The sequence below is a fragment of the Aedes albopictus genome, chromosome 2 (assembly GCF_035046485.1).
Source record: "Aedes albopictus strain Foshan chromosome 2, AalbF5, whole genome shotgun sequence".
Classification (NCBI taxonomy): domain Eukaryota; kingdom Metazoa; phylum Arthropoda; class Insecta; order Diptera; family Culicidae; genus Aedes; species Aedes albopictus.
In genome coordinates, this window is record NC_085137.1 from 24,382,117 (window position 1) to 24,402,611 (window position 20,495).

At 42.5% G+C, this 20,495-nt stretch overlaps 1 protein-coding gene across 1 annotated transcript in view; it reads left to right on the forward strand.

Annotated features, from left to right (window-relative positions):
• LOC109429628 (klarsicht protein) overlaps nt 1-20,495 on the forward strand; it is an 833,281-nt gene that overhangs the window by 794,035 nt on the left and 18,751 nt on the right. Inside the window, exons 9-12 of the mRNA XM_029864114.2 lie at nt 987-1,571; nt 8,285-9,191; nt 9,309-9,685; nt 11,951-12,056. Coding sequence (XP_029719974.2) covers nt 987-1,571; nt 8,285-9,191; nt 9,309-9,685; nt 11,951-12,056 — 1,975 coding nt within the window. The remainder of the gene's footprint in view (nt 1-986; nt 1,572-8,284; nt 9,192-9,308; nt 9,686-11,950; nt 12,057-20,495) is intronic.

Sequence of the window (20,495 nt, forward strand, 5' to 3'; positions counted from 1 at the left end):
TAAAAAAGTAAACCAAATCTTGATCCTGAATTTAAATTAACCAGACTGGAAAATAGCAAGATTAAAATTTGGTATAATATGGTAGATCTTACGCCGTAACGCACCATTCCAAGGTGATCTACCCACGTTACGGGTTATCAGTAATTCTTCCAAGGATTTCTTCAGAAACTCCCCCATTGATTCGTTCCGAAGTTTTTTTTTGCAAATTTCTCCAAAGATTCCTTCAGGAATTTCTCCAAGCCTTTTTTTTTCAGGAACTTCTGCGAGAACGAGAATTTCACTAGAGACTTAATCCGGAATTCTTTCTATTATTCTTTCATCTATAAGGATTTTAACGAAAAATTATCCAGATTCATTCAGTAAATCTTTTAAGAATTTCTTTTTGAATCATTCTATCAAAAATCAAAAATTCAAGGATGCCGGGACCAAAATAATACAGTTTAACTTTGATCTAATTTTATGAGAGGCTTGCATCGAATTTTCTTATTAGTGTTTTTGTGTTGTTCAATTATCGCCCTCTGTTAATTTTCAACTTCTATTCAATTTCTCTCGTCGCACACTTGCGATTCTATCCACCGTTTCTTTCATTACTTGCGTTACTCTCTCCTTCTTTGAGTAGTATTAAGTTCACCAAGAAAAGCCAATAAAATTCAATTATGATTTTCTTATTAGTCTCAGGTGTGTTGCTTTAAAGCGCGAACCACCCAAAACCAACTGCAACTGATTACCAATTGATCGTAAATTATCTGTTTATTTGGATGTTTGCTGCTTCAGATGTGCGAGGAAACTGCATCGTCATGCTTCATGGTCGGGTTCAAGGCTCAATTTAAATGTAATGAGTTAAATCGCCATGAATTGTGTGTTTTTATATCATCGAGAAACCGTTCGTTGTATCGGCAACAATTCAACGGCAGTTCCATCTCATTATTGAATTAACATTTCATCAATTGATGTTAACATATCCTCCTCTTTATCCACCCCACCAGGAATGGCTCGAGAAGCAACCGCTGGACGTGGCCGCCACGGCACCCCTCCTGCCCGGTTCGGCCCCCACGACGGATTGCGAAGCGTCCGGTGAGTACACCGATTCCGACTCGATCGCACGCGACACGGACAGCTCGGAGGGTCTCGCCAATTCCGTTGCCACGTGCCTCCAGGGCGATCAAACCTCGCAGGAAATGCTGCTGACCGACAATGTGTACCCCTCGGAGACTTCGAACGTTTCCAATGACGAAGTCGAATCCAAGAACAACTCCAACTCAAACCCTTCGCTGGTGAAGCGGCGGGTGAATAAATCCACAGCCGAGCGACCGTGGTCCGTGTCGTGCATCTCGCAGCTGAACACATCCGCCGTCGAGATCAACCAGTACGGGGAGCGACGCGAGACGCATTCCAACCAACGGCTGACGGCGAGCTTTTCAATTAGCGAGTCGGCACTGAACACGATGTCCCCGGTGCGGCCGGGGGCGCTGAAGCAGACGACGAGCAGCGGCAACGGGAGCCAACTGGTAGTCAAGAGCTCGGACAGCAAGGGATCGCTGAAGAAGCGGAAGCTGCGCGCGAGACGCAAGGTAGGTGATTGGGGTGAGGGTGCGATAAGAGGGTATTTTTTGCGATAAGAAGGTTGATAAGCAGAACGAGGTGGAAATTTTGTGACAATTTTTGGCGATTGCTGCTGCGAAATGCAGTGGGGTTTAGTTCCTTGTGGTAAATGGTTCATTTCATTGCGTATATACCGTCAGGGCGTTTGTAGTAAACGTATGCACTATAGTGTGCCTGTACCGTTAATTGCGGCGGTAATGGTATTCTACAAAACCATTACAGTTTAGAACCATGTAGGTGTAACAGAATTAGTGTTTGTTTCAATATGCTGTGAAATTTTCTGCTTCGAAAACAAATTGTGGTGGTCGAGCAATAATACGAAATAATATAGCAAATAAAACACGAAAATGTTTAGGTAACAGACTAAAACATTGGGATACGATTTAGTGGAGAAAAAAATGAGGTAAATTGATTCAACCTTATTAAAAAAAGGCATTTTGATGGATTATTTTCTACATTATGACTTAAATGTGTTAAAGAAAATAACACGTCCACAAATTTTCTTATCTTCAATGTACTGTGTGATGCATTTTTTATAGTGTTATCTCTAAAAGAACATGCATTTGGAATGTTTAATTTTTCTATTTTCTCTTGAGGAGTGCACTTAATAATTATGTCAGCAGTTCTGAGGGAACTTTTCAAGTGAAGACTAGCTGAACACTAACTGAATTTTGTAGTCGTTACACCGTGATTAACAAGAACAATCAAAATTGAACATAGAATCTGCAAATGGAGCTTGGGGTGGCTTACCGTCTGCAATGTACAATTTCTTGGTGCCAGTCATGTCCTTACGATCATTAGGGAACGGATGGAACGTTAGCGTAATATTCGATCGAGACTGAGGTCTCCAGTTAGCCTAGTGTTTAAGGCTATGGATTGCCCATCCGGAGACAGCGGGTTCGATTCCCGTTCCGGTCGGGAAAGATGTCTCGACTCCCTGGGCATAGTGTATCATTGTACTTGTCACATAATGTACAAATTCATGCAATGGTAGGCAAAGAAAGCCCTTCAATAAATAACTGTGGATGTGCTTTAAGAACCCTAAGTTGAAGAGAGGCAGGCCAAGTTCCAATGCGAACGTCGAGCCATATAAAAAAAGAAGGAGACCGAGACCGAGGTGATCTCTGCAGTTGTCACGGGAAGGAATTTTTGTTTCTGGGACTGATGCTTTCTGATATAAAGTGACATTTTGATGGGAATGCTTACAAAGAGCCCATCGACACCTCAAGTAACGAAACATTTCAATATGTTTTTCGTAATAAAAAGACATCTTATTTTATAGAAACTGCAGTATAGAATTCCATAGTGATAAGCTGTATGTGTAGATGGTTGTTTATGGTTGGTGTTGCACCAAGGCTAGCCAAACACCAGGAAATATACTGATAGTTGAATGAATCGCACCCGTCACCAAGCTAAATTCTAGATCATGTAACTTTATCCCTCTCTCTACTAGCAAAAACTCCTTCCTTGTCCTCATGGCTGTTACCATCGAGATGCAGAGGGCCTTCCTTCTAGCTTTGTCTGACCTTTTGACCCCGTCGGTTCACCTGTTGAGAGCTTTCCGAGTCCGACCAGGTTGGCTACTAGCTTTTGGTATTGCAGTTTCATCGGCCTGTCAAATGACTGCGGTAAACTCTTCAATTTTCGCAGGTGTTTTTGTGGTTCCCGGAACGAATCTTCATATACGCCCTAGTCGGCATGGTCGTAGACCCACCTTGACGCCGAGAGGCCGATGGGGTAGTGGTGTTGGTAGTGATTTGTACGGGATAGTGGTCTGGTCGCTCCCATAGAGGTTGGATGTAACTGACTATTACGGAAAGCGCTGCCAAGGGCCGGCTTACCACTGAGACACCAATGGCCGAAGAAACCCACCCGTTAAAGTAGGTTGCCGAGCCAGAATGATGAGGATGCTTTCTAGTTAACCCCCTACGTTTGGTAGGGAACCGCCAGGGAGGTTGGCATTGATGAGCGATATCTTAATTTTACCTTTAAGGCAAACGTCAACCACCGGAAGATCGCTATCGAGATCTATCACATCAAAGGGCATCGCTTGGTGGACTCCTATGGCCACGGAATGACGGATATTTAGGCCAATTTTCACTGTCCAGGTGTACCGACCGCGGCCGCCTGGAGATTGGTTTATCCTAGCCGTTTCCACCCGACCCGACCATAGAGACCATAGACCAGAGTATGGCTCTCAACTGTGAGGAGTTCTAAGTTGGCTAAGTTGTTATAGAATCTGTTAAGATTCCACTGAAGACAGAAGGTAATTTCCTGCAGCAAGGTCGGAGTTCTAGGTCGGGCTCTGTTTGATCAGTTTCTGGACGCGCTGGAAAGACCCGCATTTCCGAGAGTCGTCATCTGGACAAGGTTCCTCCTGAGATCCAGACTGGTTTCCGCGTGTTGGGGAGTTCTGACCTTGAGGGTCGTTGAGAACTGAATTGGCCTTATCGCCTGGGTTGAGTGATCCAGGAAGCCCATATAGTTCTTCTATACTGTCGTTCGGTTCAACGTTACGGAGTTCCAATCTGGCTTGGAAAGTTACCCGAGCAGAGTCTGACAGCAAATCGAAAACAAATTTTGATGTCGTGATATTGCAAATTCTGATTACTCAGGTTGATGTCGTTTTGGTCGTTTTAACGGTTAAAACATCAAAAATGAGAGCAGAAAAATGTTCCTGTGAGAGCAAGTAGAAAACAATTCCTGCTATCAGTGATGGCAAATTGATTATTATTTTTGCTATCAGTGCGAAAAAAATTAAAAAAATCGTTAAATGTATTTTTTTTTCGAATAATATGGAAACCTAAATGCAATACGTTAATTTCACTGATGGTATATCATTAGATGCTTTATACAAGGTCGCCAAGAAGTTTTGAAATGACTTAAATACTTTGTAATAATTTTAAATGACAACAAAACGATATCAAAATTTGAAATCGAAATCAATCAAGACAATCTGATATCAAAATATGATATCAATTTGCTGCTGATTACAAATCCTGTTTTTGATTTGCTATAATTTTGTTGTTAGACTTTGCTCGGGTATTTGGCCAGCATTGTTGTGGTTGCACGGGTGATTAAAGAAGGAGTCACCACCTGAACGAGGTTCCTCTGGATTGTTAGGCTGGTTCTCGCGTGCTGGAGGATTCCGACCTTGAGGGTCATCGGAGACTGAATGAGATTTACCACTTGGGCTGCATGGCCCAGGGTGCCCAGAAAGAAAGCTGAGTTTCGGATGGGAATTTCGTGGATGATTCGATGGGGCTTCTGGTGCACATTCAGCAAAGCAGAAGACTACCGGGCAAGAGAGATGATTCCATAACACTAGTCCGAATACCACAATCCCAAATCTAACAAAATCTTAGTAACAAACAATACATCACGAAAGAACAGCTTATGTATTGTGCGAAGAATTAGCATTACGTTAAAATTCACAAATACAAAGAAAAAAAAGCTTATGTACTGAAGATGGAAAAACTTAAACCGAATACATATGTCAATAGTTATAGCGAAAATAAGATTTGGTATTCGGGGTAATATTACGTTTAGGTTTGTAACATTCGGACTACTGGCATTCGGATTAGTAGTACAGAACCCGGAAGATAGCTAGAACACGGTTAGAATAGACCTGCTTTAGGAGTTCGGTGACACGACGCCGTATTCCCCAATAGCTGACCAATGGCCGAGCAGTGTCTCGATACCATTTTACATGTACATATCCTACCGCCTTTTTAGACTATGATTTGCTGCTACCAACAAAGGGAAATAGTCATCAACTATGTAATGAAAATGTTCCGATAGGAGCAAATAAGATCCTTCGGTCAAATGTTCTTGTGGCGAGATAATGCAGCAGAGCCAGCGAAGCGGTTCAACTGGCAGCAGACGTGAAAACCATTTTAGAATGAGCAGTTTATTGGGTTGAACGTGTTCCCGCCGAAATTCTGCCTAGATGGCAACAGTGGCTGCTGCCCGGTGCATAGATTAGCAATGCATCTTTCCGGGATACTACAAGGAAACCTATTAACACAGACAAACAGACGTAACACTTCGAACATTTTTCGATTCTAATCATAGTCACGGAAACATATTCGCCCAATGCTAAAATGACTAAGTTTGGCCGACCATCAACTAGGTGGCGGTAGTGAGCAAACGTCAAACTCGAACAAAAACGATGTGAGCGCCACAGGTGGGTAGTTGCCCAACTATCAAATTTTGAAAAAGATCGTTAAATCGAAGTACGATGGGAATTATCAGAGTGTTACGTCTGTTTGTCTGTGCTATTAAGTTGTTCAAAAAAAGTCTCACGAAACCTAATGCAATCCTATCAACGGAAGAACAAAAGTTGTTTACAAAGTTCTTACAAATTCTTAACATGGGGAATTTGAACACAAATCACTACCACACAGGCATTTGGATTAGTCAATGAATCACTCAAACTATACGTATTTCTCGTCGCGAGTGAAAGCACATACACTTCACAACGTCGCCTATTTCAGAATTGTCGATAAAGGAGAGGTTCGATGTTGTTTAGTCGTAGCGTAGACTTAAGTAGCTCCACTGGAACAACAGTCTCTTGGTTAGAACTTTAAGGAGCTACGTTTGGAGCGCGTCTAATGAAGACCATCACCGACAACCACACAGTTGTCACTAACCCTCAAGCAATCGCGCTGTTATATTGCGTACAACACGTTGAAAAATTCTCGCTGTATGTATTCAATATTGGTCTGGTGGCCAACCGCGCGAGTTACAGAAGGTTAAGCGCTAAGTAATGTGGAGCGACTTACGAACTGTACTCTCGTGGTTCTGGTCGGATCAAAAGCCTGTCGGTAACGCTTTTTTGGCATTTCGTGTCACGTAGATAGAGGAAACAAGCGTCGCCGATTAGAGAGAGGTGCCATCCAGGTAGAAAGTGGCGGACGAAGCCCAACTATTTTGAAAGCTGCCGCAGGTTCAAGAGTCCTTCGATGATCCGTGGGAAAACTCCCAAAATCTCGACGAATTGGATGCTATGTTTTCCATGCTTCAGTGGCCCGTGGCAGATGCCTCGACGGAAGAGCCGGCGACACATCAACGTGCACTGTGCAAGTACCGGCTAAGCCGACAATATAATTTCCACGCCTCTCCAAGTGGAACAAGCTGGTCAGAGTTGTGGCATGTCTGTGCCGACTCTACAACAACTGCCGGTTACAAATAGATCGGCTCTATAATCGACGTGGATGAGCTAACGAACTTGACGCAGCAGAATGTTCTGTCTAAAAATTTGTACAGACGGATGCATTTCCAGATAAATGTGAAGAAGTTCTGAAAAGTCCCAAAAGCTGGCACCGTTTGTTGGTAAGGTAGACGTGATAAGCAAGAATGGAAGTATCGTAGTCTTAGCGTACACGCCATACAACACGTAGTTCCCGATTGTCATACCTGAAGAGTACCACGGAACGCATCTTCTGGTAAATTGGTTTCACCGAAAACACAGTCATGCGAACGGAGAACAGTTGTCAACGAAGTTCGGCGGAAGTATCACGCGTTACGGACCTCAAAGTTGTCATTCGGAAGGCTACGATAAGCTGTATTTGGTGCTTGGTGTGGAATCGCTGGTGAGCTCGTATCCATGGATCCAGCGAGGGGCACGAAACGCTGATAGTTTCAAACTTCAGCGGGTACTGATAAAGCAGCCGCACTTCGATACAGCTGGAGTGCCATCCAGGTTATGCTGAACAATTTGTGAAAGCGTTGGCTCAGGGAGTATCTTTCGGTGATGTCACATGGCAAAGTGTGAAACGTTCGATTCGACGATCAGGTCGTGATAGCTAGCGACAAACAACGAAATAGATGGACACAAGGAAAAGTGCTCCGCGTCTATTCAGGGAAAAACAGATGAACAAAGAGAATAGATGTGCAGACTTCGATTTGAGTTCATTAGCGTTCTGTTTCGAAGTTGGCAGTGCTGAATTTTGCCGGAGGTTCGTGGTCTGAGATGCTCAAAAATCTGGAGTGCACGTTGTTTACGACAGCTTCAAAGCAGGATGGAAGAAATGGATGATAGGTCAGCGATTGAACCCAGGCATGGCATACGAATCACAAGCGGTAGACAGTACCTCACCAAGTTCAAAAAAAAACTTTGAAATGAGCACATAAAACGTAATTCAAAGTTGTCCAAGTTTCAAGCAAAGACTTACCTGGAATTTATTCTTGCGGGGAAAGATAATTATTTTTCTGTAAAGAAAGAAAACAATCTCTCAATGAATTGTTTATTTTTGTTATAAGTTTTCGTTTGGACAGTAATGCCTGGCGCCATATTATCCACACTTATATGGATCAGTCAATAACGTGAGTCACTCAGCCGATCAGACGTACTGCTACCTAAAGCAGAAATGAGCCAGACATATCACGTAACTATTTACCTGTGTTTTAGGTAAAATAAGTAGATGTAAACAAAGAATCAGAGAGCATGTCATTTTTTTGTATTTAAATTAGCGTGAAGATTATTCAAAGAGCAGGATATTTCGCAACATTTTTTACTCAGATATGTTCATCGTCAGAAATACGGTAATGCTTGGTAAATGGTGTCTTGACGGTATATATCACTTCATCGTGTACAAGTACTGGAGAGCTTCTCAAACAAGATATGAGTTATTGCTTGCAGATAAAATTAACGTTCGTTTTATTTCTTTTACTCGTGCAGAATCGCATCGACGAGTCCGGTTCGGATGAATCGCAACCAGCGCAGCAGTCGTCCACGTTGCACCTTCTTCAGCACTCGTTAATCCTGCAGCACCAGCAGCAACTGCTCCAGCAGCAGCAACCCTTGAGGGAAATTCAACTATCGGCCGGAAGCAGCAGTGGTAGTGGCGGCCGCCACCAGCATCATCAGCACCAGTCCAGCAGCCATCGGGGAGGAGGAGGAGGTGGGCTGCTCAAGTCCGAGTCCTTTTCCGGACGGATTCGGCTGTCGGACGATCTGGTCACGATGTCGTCACTGTCCGGGTCGTCTGGATCGCGCAAATCGTCCTCTGCTCGGCAGACGACGAGGTCAACGGCCATGACGACAATGATGGCCACCGGCGCTGTCGTATCGACGGCGACCAAGAAATCCGCTCCGGATAGCGAAGAGGAACATCTACAGCAGCAGGCCCTGATGGCGAAGCCAAACTTCAAGATCGGTTCCGTCACGCGCGCCCGCTGCGGCAGTCTCAATCTAGGATCATTAGCCGCGTTGGCTAATTATAATCTAGATGGTGTGGAGCGGACTGAGGCGGACCTGAACGGAACCGGAACCGGCACCGAGGAGATGAGCAGCTTCTCGGAGCAAGCGTGGGACAACTACCAGGAGAAGTACATGAGCGAACCGTACTCGGAGGACCGGGACACCGATGCGGCACGGCGTTTGCTGGATTTCGGGGACGATTATCGGAACTTTATCGATTCCCAGTCGGACTGTGCGTCGTCGTCGCTTTCGGCGGCCAATATGGACTCGATGTCGCCACCGCGATTCCGCAAGAACGATTCGCTGGGCAAGAGTTCCGAGCCGAACACGAACTCGCTGAACCGGCGGAAGCGATTGGACGAGTACCGGATGGACGACCGATACAGTGAGTATTTTGTGCAATTTTTCTTTAGTTTTTTTTTTATCTATCATTAGATTTTATAAGAATTTCACCTACGATAATGTAGATGGACAGGATTAATTATTTTTTTCATCATTGTAGGTCACAACATGAACTCGTGGTCCAGCAAGTCGGGCAGTCCGCCGCATCATTCGTTGGACAAAACTCTGACCTCCAGCCGGGGCAAGCACCACGTTCTGTACGAAAGTCCGGACCATTCCCCAAGTGGTAGCAGTGGTGGAGCGCCGACCGGTGCCGGACCTCTCGGTGGAAGTGGTCGCCGTAGGTCCCTCCGCTCGGTGGACAAACACAATTCCTTCCTGAGGTCGCTGTCCCACGAGACGAGTTCTAGCTCGAACAACGAGTTCGACGAGGACATGGAGGCGGAGATGAAGAAGCTGCTGATCCAGAGCAAATTGCGGCTGGCCAACACCGAAGCTCTGAAAGCCAAATCGCACCTGCTGAAGCCGGAGGACTATGTAAGATTGATGTTTTTCTATTTGTGTGATGTCTGTTTGCGCTATGCATGCACCTACTGCTGCTGCATCAATACGATCCTGTTTGTGTTGGTTTATATCTACGTGGAGTTGTTTTATGGTAATATTTGACGGTTGTTGTTGAATTTATTCATTATAACGTCTCCGCCGGGCGAGAGATTTGTAAATATAAATAAGCGCTATTTATTACACTCGAACACGAAGTGCTTCTTTGGTTGCGTTTGAACTTTCCCGGAAGAACGTCTTCTCCCACAATTGGCATATGTTTTGAAGCGAAATTGTGACTCTTTGTGACTGGCGAGAAACGCGTGGTCGTGGGAACATGTCAATGTGATATGCGTACCTCCAGAGGCATGGATCCACGCTTTTCCGGTGGGTATGTTTGTTTTAACTGTTCCGTTAACTAATCTGCGGCATGAGTTGAAAGGAAGTTCCGTTAATAATCGCCTCATAACCGCTTCTCATATGGTAAGCTTAAACATTAGCTCATTAGCACCCCCGAAATGAATGCAAACAGTCTCATTATGAAGATAGATAGATACATGCGAGTCTTATTGACGGACGGTAGAAAGCTCATTACAGCGATGCCGCCAATAATCAGCAGCACAGTGATGATGAACAAATTCCTCAAAACATACATAAATGAGTCACTGAAATATTTCTGGATAAATTATTGATGGATTTTGTAAAGATATATTTGGAAGTAGGGTGACGATGGGTATTATCGGCAGGTTTGTTTCCTTCGTCATGGAGGATTTTTGTGGGCCAAATCTGAGATCTACAGGTTTCAAAAAACCCCCATGAAGAAGAGAACAAAACTGCCGAGAATACGTAAGTTCCCCTATCTCAGAAAAAGTGCAGTAGACTCTGCTAAAAGATATTTGGGAATTGTTTTGGTAAACTCATAACTAAATTTTTAGAGAAACCTTGGAGAATTTTTTTACAGAACTGCTAGAAAAGTTTCTGGAGAAATTACTGGAATGATTTCCATTGTGAGTGTTTTGTAAGCCTTTTTCCTCTGGCTGAAAACCTCCATAATAGAGAGTCAAAAATAATAAGTAGGTTCAGGGTAAATTCCAAAGACCAAATGATTTTTTAATATTTTTTTTGCAAAATGTATACTGCCGCCACTCGCATAACAGTCCCATCTTTGCTGGGTTTCCTATTCATATGGGACTGTTTTGCGAGTGGGGGCAGTATAGCGAAAACTACAGTTTATGGAGGAAACCAAATGGTTGAACTCTAATATTGTAATATTCATCCATTATTTCCAAAAATTGTTCAAGTGGAATGCCGGAAATCCTTTCATATCATTCACTTACTTGACCTAAGATAAATTTGTAATCTTTTAGGTTATTGTCATAAATGGAACAAGTATACAAGTCGGTACTAACTGAAAGATTTTTTTTTGATAAGGTTTCCTGAGAACAAGATTTTATAGATAGTTTTCTAAACCCAAGTAAAGATTTTAAAATTTGATCGACTCCATGCACCATACTTTCTATTACCTAGTTAGTTAGTTTGACTTGTAAATAACAAAGGCAGCTTTTGAGGCCAAAAGGTCGGTTTATTCATAAGAATAGAAAAAAAAATAGGATAAATATCTATCCAAGTGGATCCTATTATAGTCCTCAGAAACCATTCCTCAGAATTTCATCCCCCATTCCTTTCTATAATTTTTCGAAGGGAGGACCTTGCACGAGTTCTCAAATTTGATGTTTGAGCGATGTCGTGTTTACAAAAAATGAACTCGTTTCCATGGCCGCCTAAATAATACGGCTTTCCTCATAAGTCAAGCGAGCGAACACGTGCATTGGCCCAGGATCTCCGGGAGAATGTTACAGAATTTGCTACAAGAGAAATTTGTTATCTTTCTCTACCAACGAGAAAAGGTAGGTTCCTTTAGCACTAATGACTGACACAATAACTTTGCTACTGCGAACAAACAACGAGACTCGATTTTTTGCAGTGTTCACTTCCAGAAGAATGAAGATAATTATGAACTGAACTAACTAAATAAATCATCATTTTCCGTTTGTTCTGTCGTGAAATCAGTCACAGCATCATGATATTACCATGCAATACCACTAGCACTTACCACACCAACACGATCATCGATGCTTCCCATCCCCCAAAAAAATCCTAATCTAAGTCATCCGACAAACTAACCCCCAAACAAAACTTCCTGTCAAAGGTTACTTTATTAATCAAACTTTTCCTTTCTGTTCTATCCACCACAAACAACAGGACGAGATCATCAAGACGTGCCGGGAGAACGTGCGCTGTCTCGAAACGGTGCTGCTGTCCCAACCGGGTACGGTACTGACGGCGGCCAAGTGCCAAGACTTGCGAGGTAAGCGGAAACCTTCCACCACGAAAAGAGGCACACATCATCGCTTGAAAAAGCCTGGTGGTGGCGGTGGCACTGGGACTCGGACGTTGTTGAATCGAAAAAATAGACAAGTTTATCACTTTGACGAAGACCAAGACCAACAAAACGACGGTAGTGAAGGGGAAATTGACGAAGAAGGCCATGGCCATGACCCTCTGGAGAACGAAAACAGCGACGATCAGAACTTTTCCGACAACGACAGTGGAGTTAGGGTCGATGACATGGACGGGCAGCGCAATACCGTAGTAGTCTATGAGTGTCGTTGCGCGAAGATCACACGGTTCGTAGCAACCTTGATCGAGTATCTGCTCGATGTGGGAAATTTAATTCGGAATTTCAACATGTACAGATTTTTCGTGGGCGTCCTCCATGGTTTCTACCGTTTGGTGGGTTTCTTCGGAAGGAAACCAAGCGGTGGTGACGGTGACGGTGGAAATGGTGGCGACGGTCCGCTCAGAGCATTGTCTGTTGGAATAGTTTGATGGAAGGTTTATTATTTGGTTGGAACGCTTTTATTTGTAGAAACATTATGAACTATGCTTTTTCAAGTAGGTGACAGATTTTTTTTTTTTTTAAATGCACAGATTTTATGTTATTTATTGTAGAACATATAACCATCTTAGACAGGTTACTATAAGTGCCAAACAATCGTTAATTCTTGCACAAACACGCTTTTTTATTATAATTTTTTGTACCACCTAGTTACTCTCTCATGGCACGCTCAGTTTTATGACTTAAGTTTCATCATTTTGGCTGTTAATAAAGGTTACTTTGATTATTCAAAATTCGAAATCATCCATTTGGCTTTTTCATTTAGTTTTTAGTTCCTTATCGCACGTGTGGCTGTCTAAAGCATTGCACTTTTCTGTTCATTCATTCGTGTTTAACTGTCTATATCTTCCAATCAGGAGCAAATGCTTTGTAATTAAGAGTGAACGTTTTCCTTTCTGTTTCTTTTGCACAGCTTTTTTATCTCTTTTCTTTTATGAATGCACTCTTATTTTGCTACCGGTCTGTCTTGTGCTTACACTATTTAACACATATTTCTCGTCTTCACTCAATAGTAAACCACATTGAACTCATATCCAACAGACAATAAACTGGTAACAGCTTTCCACTAAATTTCAAACAAGTCACGTCAGCTAACGCCGACTGACTGACCACATCTCATCATCACTGACCATAATACTCCTCAAGTGCCCCCTTACATCTCCGATCAAGTCACGCAGGTAAACACGAGACCAGAACCGGTGTAAGTTCATTTTCCCCTTTGTCTTGCTGCATCGCGATCCGACGACCTTGCTATTTGCACGTTGTTCTTGAAGTGTGTTAGCTGATACTTGATCCGAGGATCTGACTGGAATCAGGTAGGTAACCGGTGAAAAAGCCACGTGCTCACCGCAAAAAGGAAACTGGGTATTAGTGTAATAAAATATGACCACTGAAATCGAGCTGAAGATCGCACCTTGTTTACTTCTGTTTGAAAGGATCGTAGATTAAGAGCTTTTTGTTCGATTCGTTTGATTGGCTGCTTTATGCAACAAAGTAGCAGCTTTGTTGCGTTTTCGTCGCTACTAGCACTAGTGTTGTTTTAAATCGTACTCACGTAGCGATTTACGCTGTTCAGTGAATCCCCCAAATGTCAAAACTTCGAGCAAAATCATCAATCATAAGCGTTTAGCTTTTAAAGCTGCTTTCACAAGAAATGTCTGAAAGATTTCAGGACTCTAGTTGATACTCTATTGCAGACAATTTAGCACCAACATTTTTAAAGGGCAGCACCTTCTTCCAGAACAGAATCTTATTTCATCCCTCTAATGTTATCCTCCACCACTATCGGCGTCTATAAGTGGTTGAAAACTATGTGTCCGTAACTGTAAGAGACGGTGTTGTTTCCAAACGCAATCACGTCCTTTTCAATTATTGATGCTGAATTTATAAAAAAATCAAATGGATTTGTAAAAGAAACTCTTGCGATGATTTTTTGAAAGAAATCCTCTAGTAACTCTCGCTTCTCGCAGGAATTCTGGAAGAAATTTAACAACAGAGCTTCTCTTGTACCAACTTTTCGAACCCTCAAAGCAGAATACCCTCTTCGAATGAGTGTAATCAGTTATGTACCTTCTAATCCCACCCTGTTCTGCTTATCCTTTGACAGATACGCGTATGTATTTCGACTATCATCTGTAATCTTCCTCAGTGTTAGTGGAATTCTTCCAGGAGCTCCTTTGCCGGTATCTCCAGGAATTTCTTCCAGGATTTTTCAGTGAGCTGTTTATAAAATTCTTAGAGGAATTTATTTAAGATTCCTTTAGAAGTTCCCTCTGGGATTCCTCCAGGACCTTTCCTAAGATACGAACAGGGGTTTCAGCTCTTATTCATGCAGGATGTACTTCTGGATTTGCTCTCGAAACTCCTCCCGGGATTGCTTTTGAAATTCCTTCTGGGATCTCCTCTGAAGTTCCGAGATTCTTCACGGAATTTGTTCCGTGATTCTTCCAGGAACTCATTCAGAAATTTCTCATGAGATTCTTTTTGAAATTTTCAAGAATTCCATTCAAGATCCCGGAGATTTCTTCCAGAAATTCTTTCTGGGACTTCTTCATGAATTCATTTCAAGATTTCTCAAGAAATTCGTTGCGAGATCCCTACAGGAATTCCTTCTGACATTCGTCCTAGAGTTCATCTCATTTCTCGTTCTGAGATTCCTCTTGGAATTCGTACCAAGTTTCCTCCAGTTTTGGCACAAATTTCCCAAATGGAGGAAAACGTGCCTCTGGAGCCGACCTACTGAAGCTTCCTCCAAGAGTTCCCGGGACATTTGTAGGAATGCCTGTTCATGAACACTTGGAGAAGCTCTAGAAAGAACTTCTGGAGGAATCCCAGAAAGAGCTGTTCAAGGAATATCTGAAGGAAGAAAGATTCCCAGCAGGAACTCCCTGTTGAGTCTTGGAAAGATTTTCTAGAGAATTGACAGAAGGAATGCCAGAATGAACTCCTGATCAATCTTAGAAAATAATGCTAGAGGAATCCCGCAGAAACATCTTTAGAAAGCCTAGAAAGAGCTCCTGGAGGAATCTCAGAAGGTATAATCCTCTTTGGAAGGAATTCTTTGGAGAATTCTTCATTACACCAATCAACTTAATTTGGAAAATAGTTGACAGTTCTCAGGTCACTTGATAGGTCACACACAAGCAAGACAAAGACAAAAACTATCTTCTACTTAACCGATCTTGTAGCCGGCCTCCTTTTGCGCACGTTACATCTATTAAGTGACCTAAGAGCTGTCAAAACTTTTTTTGAGGCTAAGTTTAGTGGTGTAATAAAGAATGCCTGAAGTAATTTCTAGAAGAATCTCGGATGGAACTGCATGAGCAATCTTGGAAGGAATGGAAATAATTCCTGGGGGAAGCCCGGAAGACATTGCTAAAGAAATCGTAGGATTCCTTGAAGGAAACTCGTTCGGAATTCCTGAAAAAATTTAAGAAAGAACTCTGGGGGAATCCCAGAAGGAATCCTTTTAGGAATCGAAAAAGGTTTTTATGAATCCTAGAGAACATGACGAGACCTAGAAGAAGCCCCTGTAGGAATCCCAGAATAAATTCCTGGCGGAATCCCAGATGCATTCTCTTTTAGAAGAATCTTTCATCAGAAATTTCTGTAAGAATCCCAAAGGGGACCATCTCCGATGCGAATCTCCAACCAGAACAAGTTCCGGACATAGCGGAAACCCAGATTGTGTCGAAACCTCTCAATAGAAGCCCGTAATTGCTCTCATTCAAATTTTGCAGGTGTTGCGCGAATAGTCAGTCAACAATGCGATGAGGTTCAATGTTCTGAATTTCACAGAATTTTGATAATTTTGAAGTAGTTGTCGTGCCATGCCAACTGCGGTAAGCCGAAATCGCACGAAGTTACCGAAGGTGACATCATGTTTCAGAAGCTGCGACCAAATTTATTGGCGAAGGTGACGTCGCGATCAGCTGATCGGTTTGTTTACATATTTTTGGCGAAAAATACAGGCAAACATATACGTTCAACCGGACCTGTGAATAACTGACATCGGATGAGGTTGTCCCTGAGCCCGGTCACACGTGTGCGCATATTGAGCTTCTCGGGAATTTTTAGCATTTCGGCAAAGTTTCTCTTCGACCTCTAGGTTGTGCGCCAGGGTATAATGTGTGTTGGGCACTTTGCGACGATCAACTCAAATCCGCACAGTTTGCGCGCCGATTGCCTATGCGCCAAGTTTTTCACTAGCCAAATCACTATTAATCAGTGGTTTAATAAAGTAAAAGCGTTGTTACCGTTTATAATATCTTTGTTGTGTATTATTTCCAGACATAAAGAAGTTCAATGTTTTGAAAAAAAAAAAAATGATACGAACCCTAAAAGAGATAGAGCTCTTGGCACAAACCATTTTGACACTTGTTTATTTACATTTTTTATGGCGCACAACCCGGCGCATGGGCTGTCGGCGCACAAGTTGTTGGACAGTATGCGGTTTTCAGAAAAGATTCGCAATAATACTTATGACACACATGCACTGAAATAAATTTTGTTGTAAAAACTACCGATTCCATAGTAAAATTACTAATCGTACCTATGATTCTCAACCGACAACAAAATCTGTTAAGGTAACTGAAATATGCTTGAAATTACAATGCATTGTGGTAAATTCAACTAACTAAGGTACAATTAGTAATTTTACTATGGAATCGGTAGTTTCCACAACAAAATTTATTTCAGTGTGTGATATAGGAATCACTGTACATACAATTGCGCTTGAAATGAGTGCCACACTCTCCGTTCAAGTCAGTCTTGTTAGAATTTTCTTGACACTGAGTACCGTTGTACGTGTATCACACTTGTATCACATGTCTGTCCGGGGTATAACGCAGACAATTGATAGAAAAAAAACGGCAATTTTGGTTCATTGGTCGTTCTGATTGTCCTTGCAGTTCGCCCAGTGCATTGACCAGAAAAACCGATATGAAAACCAAACACACGGAGCGGAAGACGAGTTCAAAAACTTTTTTAATTAATGACTTGGCTTCGAGATTGGGAGATAGGGTGACAATGGGTATTATCGGCAGGTTTGTTCTCTTCGTCATGGGGGGTTTTTGTCAGCCAAACTTCCTGAAACTTTGCCATATAATTCAGCTTAGTTGGGAAGGATTTGAGACCAACTCTGAGCTCAATAGGTTTCAAAAAAACCCCTAAGACGAAGAGAACAAAACGGCCGAGAATAGGTAATTTCACCCACGGGACACGATACGAGAACGGACACAACACGTATTGTTCTTACAAACGATTTAAAGGGTTTTTAATTTACCTTTTAAGCCGACCGGTTTCGGGCTCGATGCAGCCCATCGACGGGACGATGTCCGACTAATTACGTAGAGTCGCTCACACATATTCGTACTTTACACAGTACACGTCGAGATGAGATAAAATGTTACTGTATTTTCAGCTTCGTCAAATGGAAGAGTGGTGACAATATTGGCGCATCATCTTCATTCATCAGCGGAGAGTCGGCAGTAGCGATGAACATTGATTCCCAAGCATTCAAATGTGATGTTTTTCTTACATTTTTCAATAGTTTGGCTTGCTCCCAATCCACTGTGTGTTCTTCAGTCAAAGCATGTACAGCTACACTCGATTCGTTCGGTCTACCATTCTCCACCGCATTTTTATGTTCACGCAGGCGAACTTTCAATTTGCGGCGAGTTTGTCCGATATACGATGTATCCGATAGTTCATGGAGCAAGCGTTAGAAACTCCGTTGAACTGGTAGAGCAACTAAAGGACTTCGAAGCGAGGCGTGGTGAAGTTCTAGTGTCTTTTGATGTGACGGCCCTTTTCCCGAATGTTCCAGTTGCTGATGCCTTGTTAAGCTTCCAAAGACATTTGGAACGATGTCGAATTCCACCGAACCAAATTGAAGCTTATCTCTTGGTGGCCAAAACGTGCATGAACCAGAACTTTTTCTCATTCAGAGGAAAATTCTATAAGCAAACGTTCGGTCTCGGTATGGGTAACAAGCTTTCTCCGTTTCTGGCTGATATTTTTATGAGCGACTTTGAGGTGGAACTTAAGAAAGAAAAATATTTCCCTCGAGTTTGGAGAAGGTATGTGGATGACGTTTTTGCGGCAGTAAAAGAACGCTACTTGCAACAAACCCTTGATTTGCTCAATTCACGGCACGCAACTATAAAGTTTACTGTGGAGAGAGAAACAGACGGAAAACTGCCATTCCTGGACCTAATGATTACTAGGAAAGAGGATAACAGATTAAAGTTTGCAATCTACCGTAAACCCACGTCCACCGATCGCTATATAACGTCGGATTCCTATCACTTTGGAGCGCAAAAACAAGCCGCGTTTCACTCCATGGCCCATCGTCTTCTCAGCGTACCAATGGAAAAAGAGGACTTCCTGGAAGAAAGAAGTAGAATCCACAGGGCGGCAGAGCTAAACGGATACGATAAAGAATTTGTGGACAAAATTCTCCGGAAACACGAACGGAAGAAGCATAGAAGGAATGCAACAACATTACAACCCGAGAAAGAAGAAGTCCGGAGGGTCAGTCTGCCTTTCTACCCCAAATTGTCCAATTCGGTTCAAAACACTCTGAAGCATCATGGACTTCACGTTGTGTACAAAAGCCAAAATACGCTAAAGGATTTGTTGTGCAATCTTAAGGATAAGATTCCGGCTGAGGAAAAATCAGGAATCTACCAAATTCCCTGTAAAGATTGCGCAGCCGTGTACATCGGACACACTCGCCGCAAATTGAAAGTTCGCCTGCGTGAACATAAAAATGCGGTGGAGAATGGTAGACCGAACGAATCGAGTGTAGCTGTACATGCTTTGACTGAAGAACACACAGTGGATTGGGAGCAAGCCAAACTATTGAAAAATGTAAGAAAAACATCACATTTGAATGCTTGGGAATCAATGTTCATCGCTACTGCCGACTCTCCGCTGATGAATGAAGATGATGCGCCAATATTGTCACCACTCTTCCATTTGACGAAGCTGAAAATACAGTAACATTTTATCTCATCTCGACGTGTACTGTGTAAAGTACGAATATGTGTGAGCGACTCTACGTAATTAGTCGGACATCGTCCCGTCGATGGGTTGCATCGAGCCCGAAACCGGTCGGCTTAAAAGGTAAATTAAAAACCCTTTAAATCGTTTGTAAGAACAATACGTGTTGTGTCCGTTCTCGTATCGTGTCCCGTGGGTGTAGTTAAAGTTCTTACGTGAGCACAAACCCAAGAAATTGTAGGTAATTTCCCCTAGATATTATGCCTCTCAAGAAAAATCAGAATATGGCGATTATCTGCCTCTGGCTTCTGATATAAGCGCATAACAGCGTCACCAGATTTAAAAGTATATAGTTCCATTATATGGGTGTTTGACAGCAAGAACACTCATTCCACTGAGCCACTCATGCCGTTCGTCACAAATACATTCAAAAACATCTGTCACTTCGCGAAACCCACGTGCTTTTGTTTTTGGCGGGAACACTTCTTCTTTTGTTTTGCCTTGCGACTGTCATGCGGCGGTATGCCTTGCGAGCGTACGACCGCCGCAGGACTCTAATAAAAGATAAGCGCGACAATATGAACTACAACAATCAGCGAACCGCCACTCTCTCAATTGACGTTTGCGACGAAGTGAACATCCAATTTTTCCTGGATTATCCCTGTTCAAAATAGTTCAATTTTCCGCCGCAAGGAGGCGCTCTTGTCGGATGATTCTGTTCGCCGATTCGGAACAAGCTAGTGATGCAATTAGTATTATTTAGTTAGTTTTTGGCGGGGAATTGAACATCCAATTGATCCAATCATCAGATTATTAGTAACTACATGAATAAATATAAATTCAAATTGAAATGTAATGGACTTGGTTGTCACGGGTTCAGCACGTTTCAGAACCTATATAATATACGTAACTCTTCCATTGATGCCCTGCTGTAGGACTATGTATATGACAATAGGAGTAGAGTGTCTAGGGTACACTAACACTATGAGTTCAAGATTACTTTGTTTTGAAATAGGAACTTGAATTAGAATAAATACTTTAAAGTTTTGTAGTTTTAGATTAATGTTCCCTAATTACTAGATTTATTTTAAGGTATTGCAAATTATAGTAGGCTGACGAAGGGTATTATTGGCAGGTTCTCTTCGTCATGGTTATTTTTGCGGGCTAAATTGCCTGAAATTTTGGTATAGAACTCAGGTTGGTTAGCAAGGATATAAGGCCGTTCAACAGGTTTCAAAAAACCTTCCATGACGAAGAGAACAAAACTGCCGAAAATAATAGAGCTTCGGAAATTTCGTTGTTTTGACTTTACATTTAGGTAAGCTTGTTGAGTTTAAACTTTAC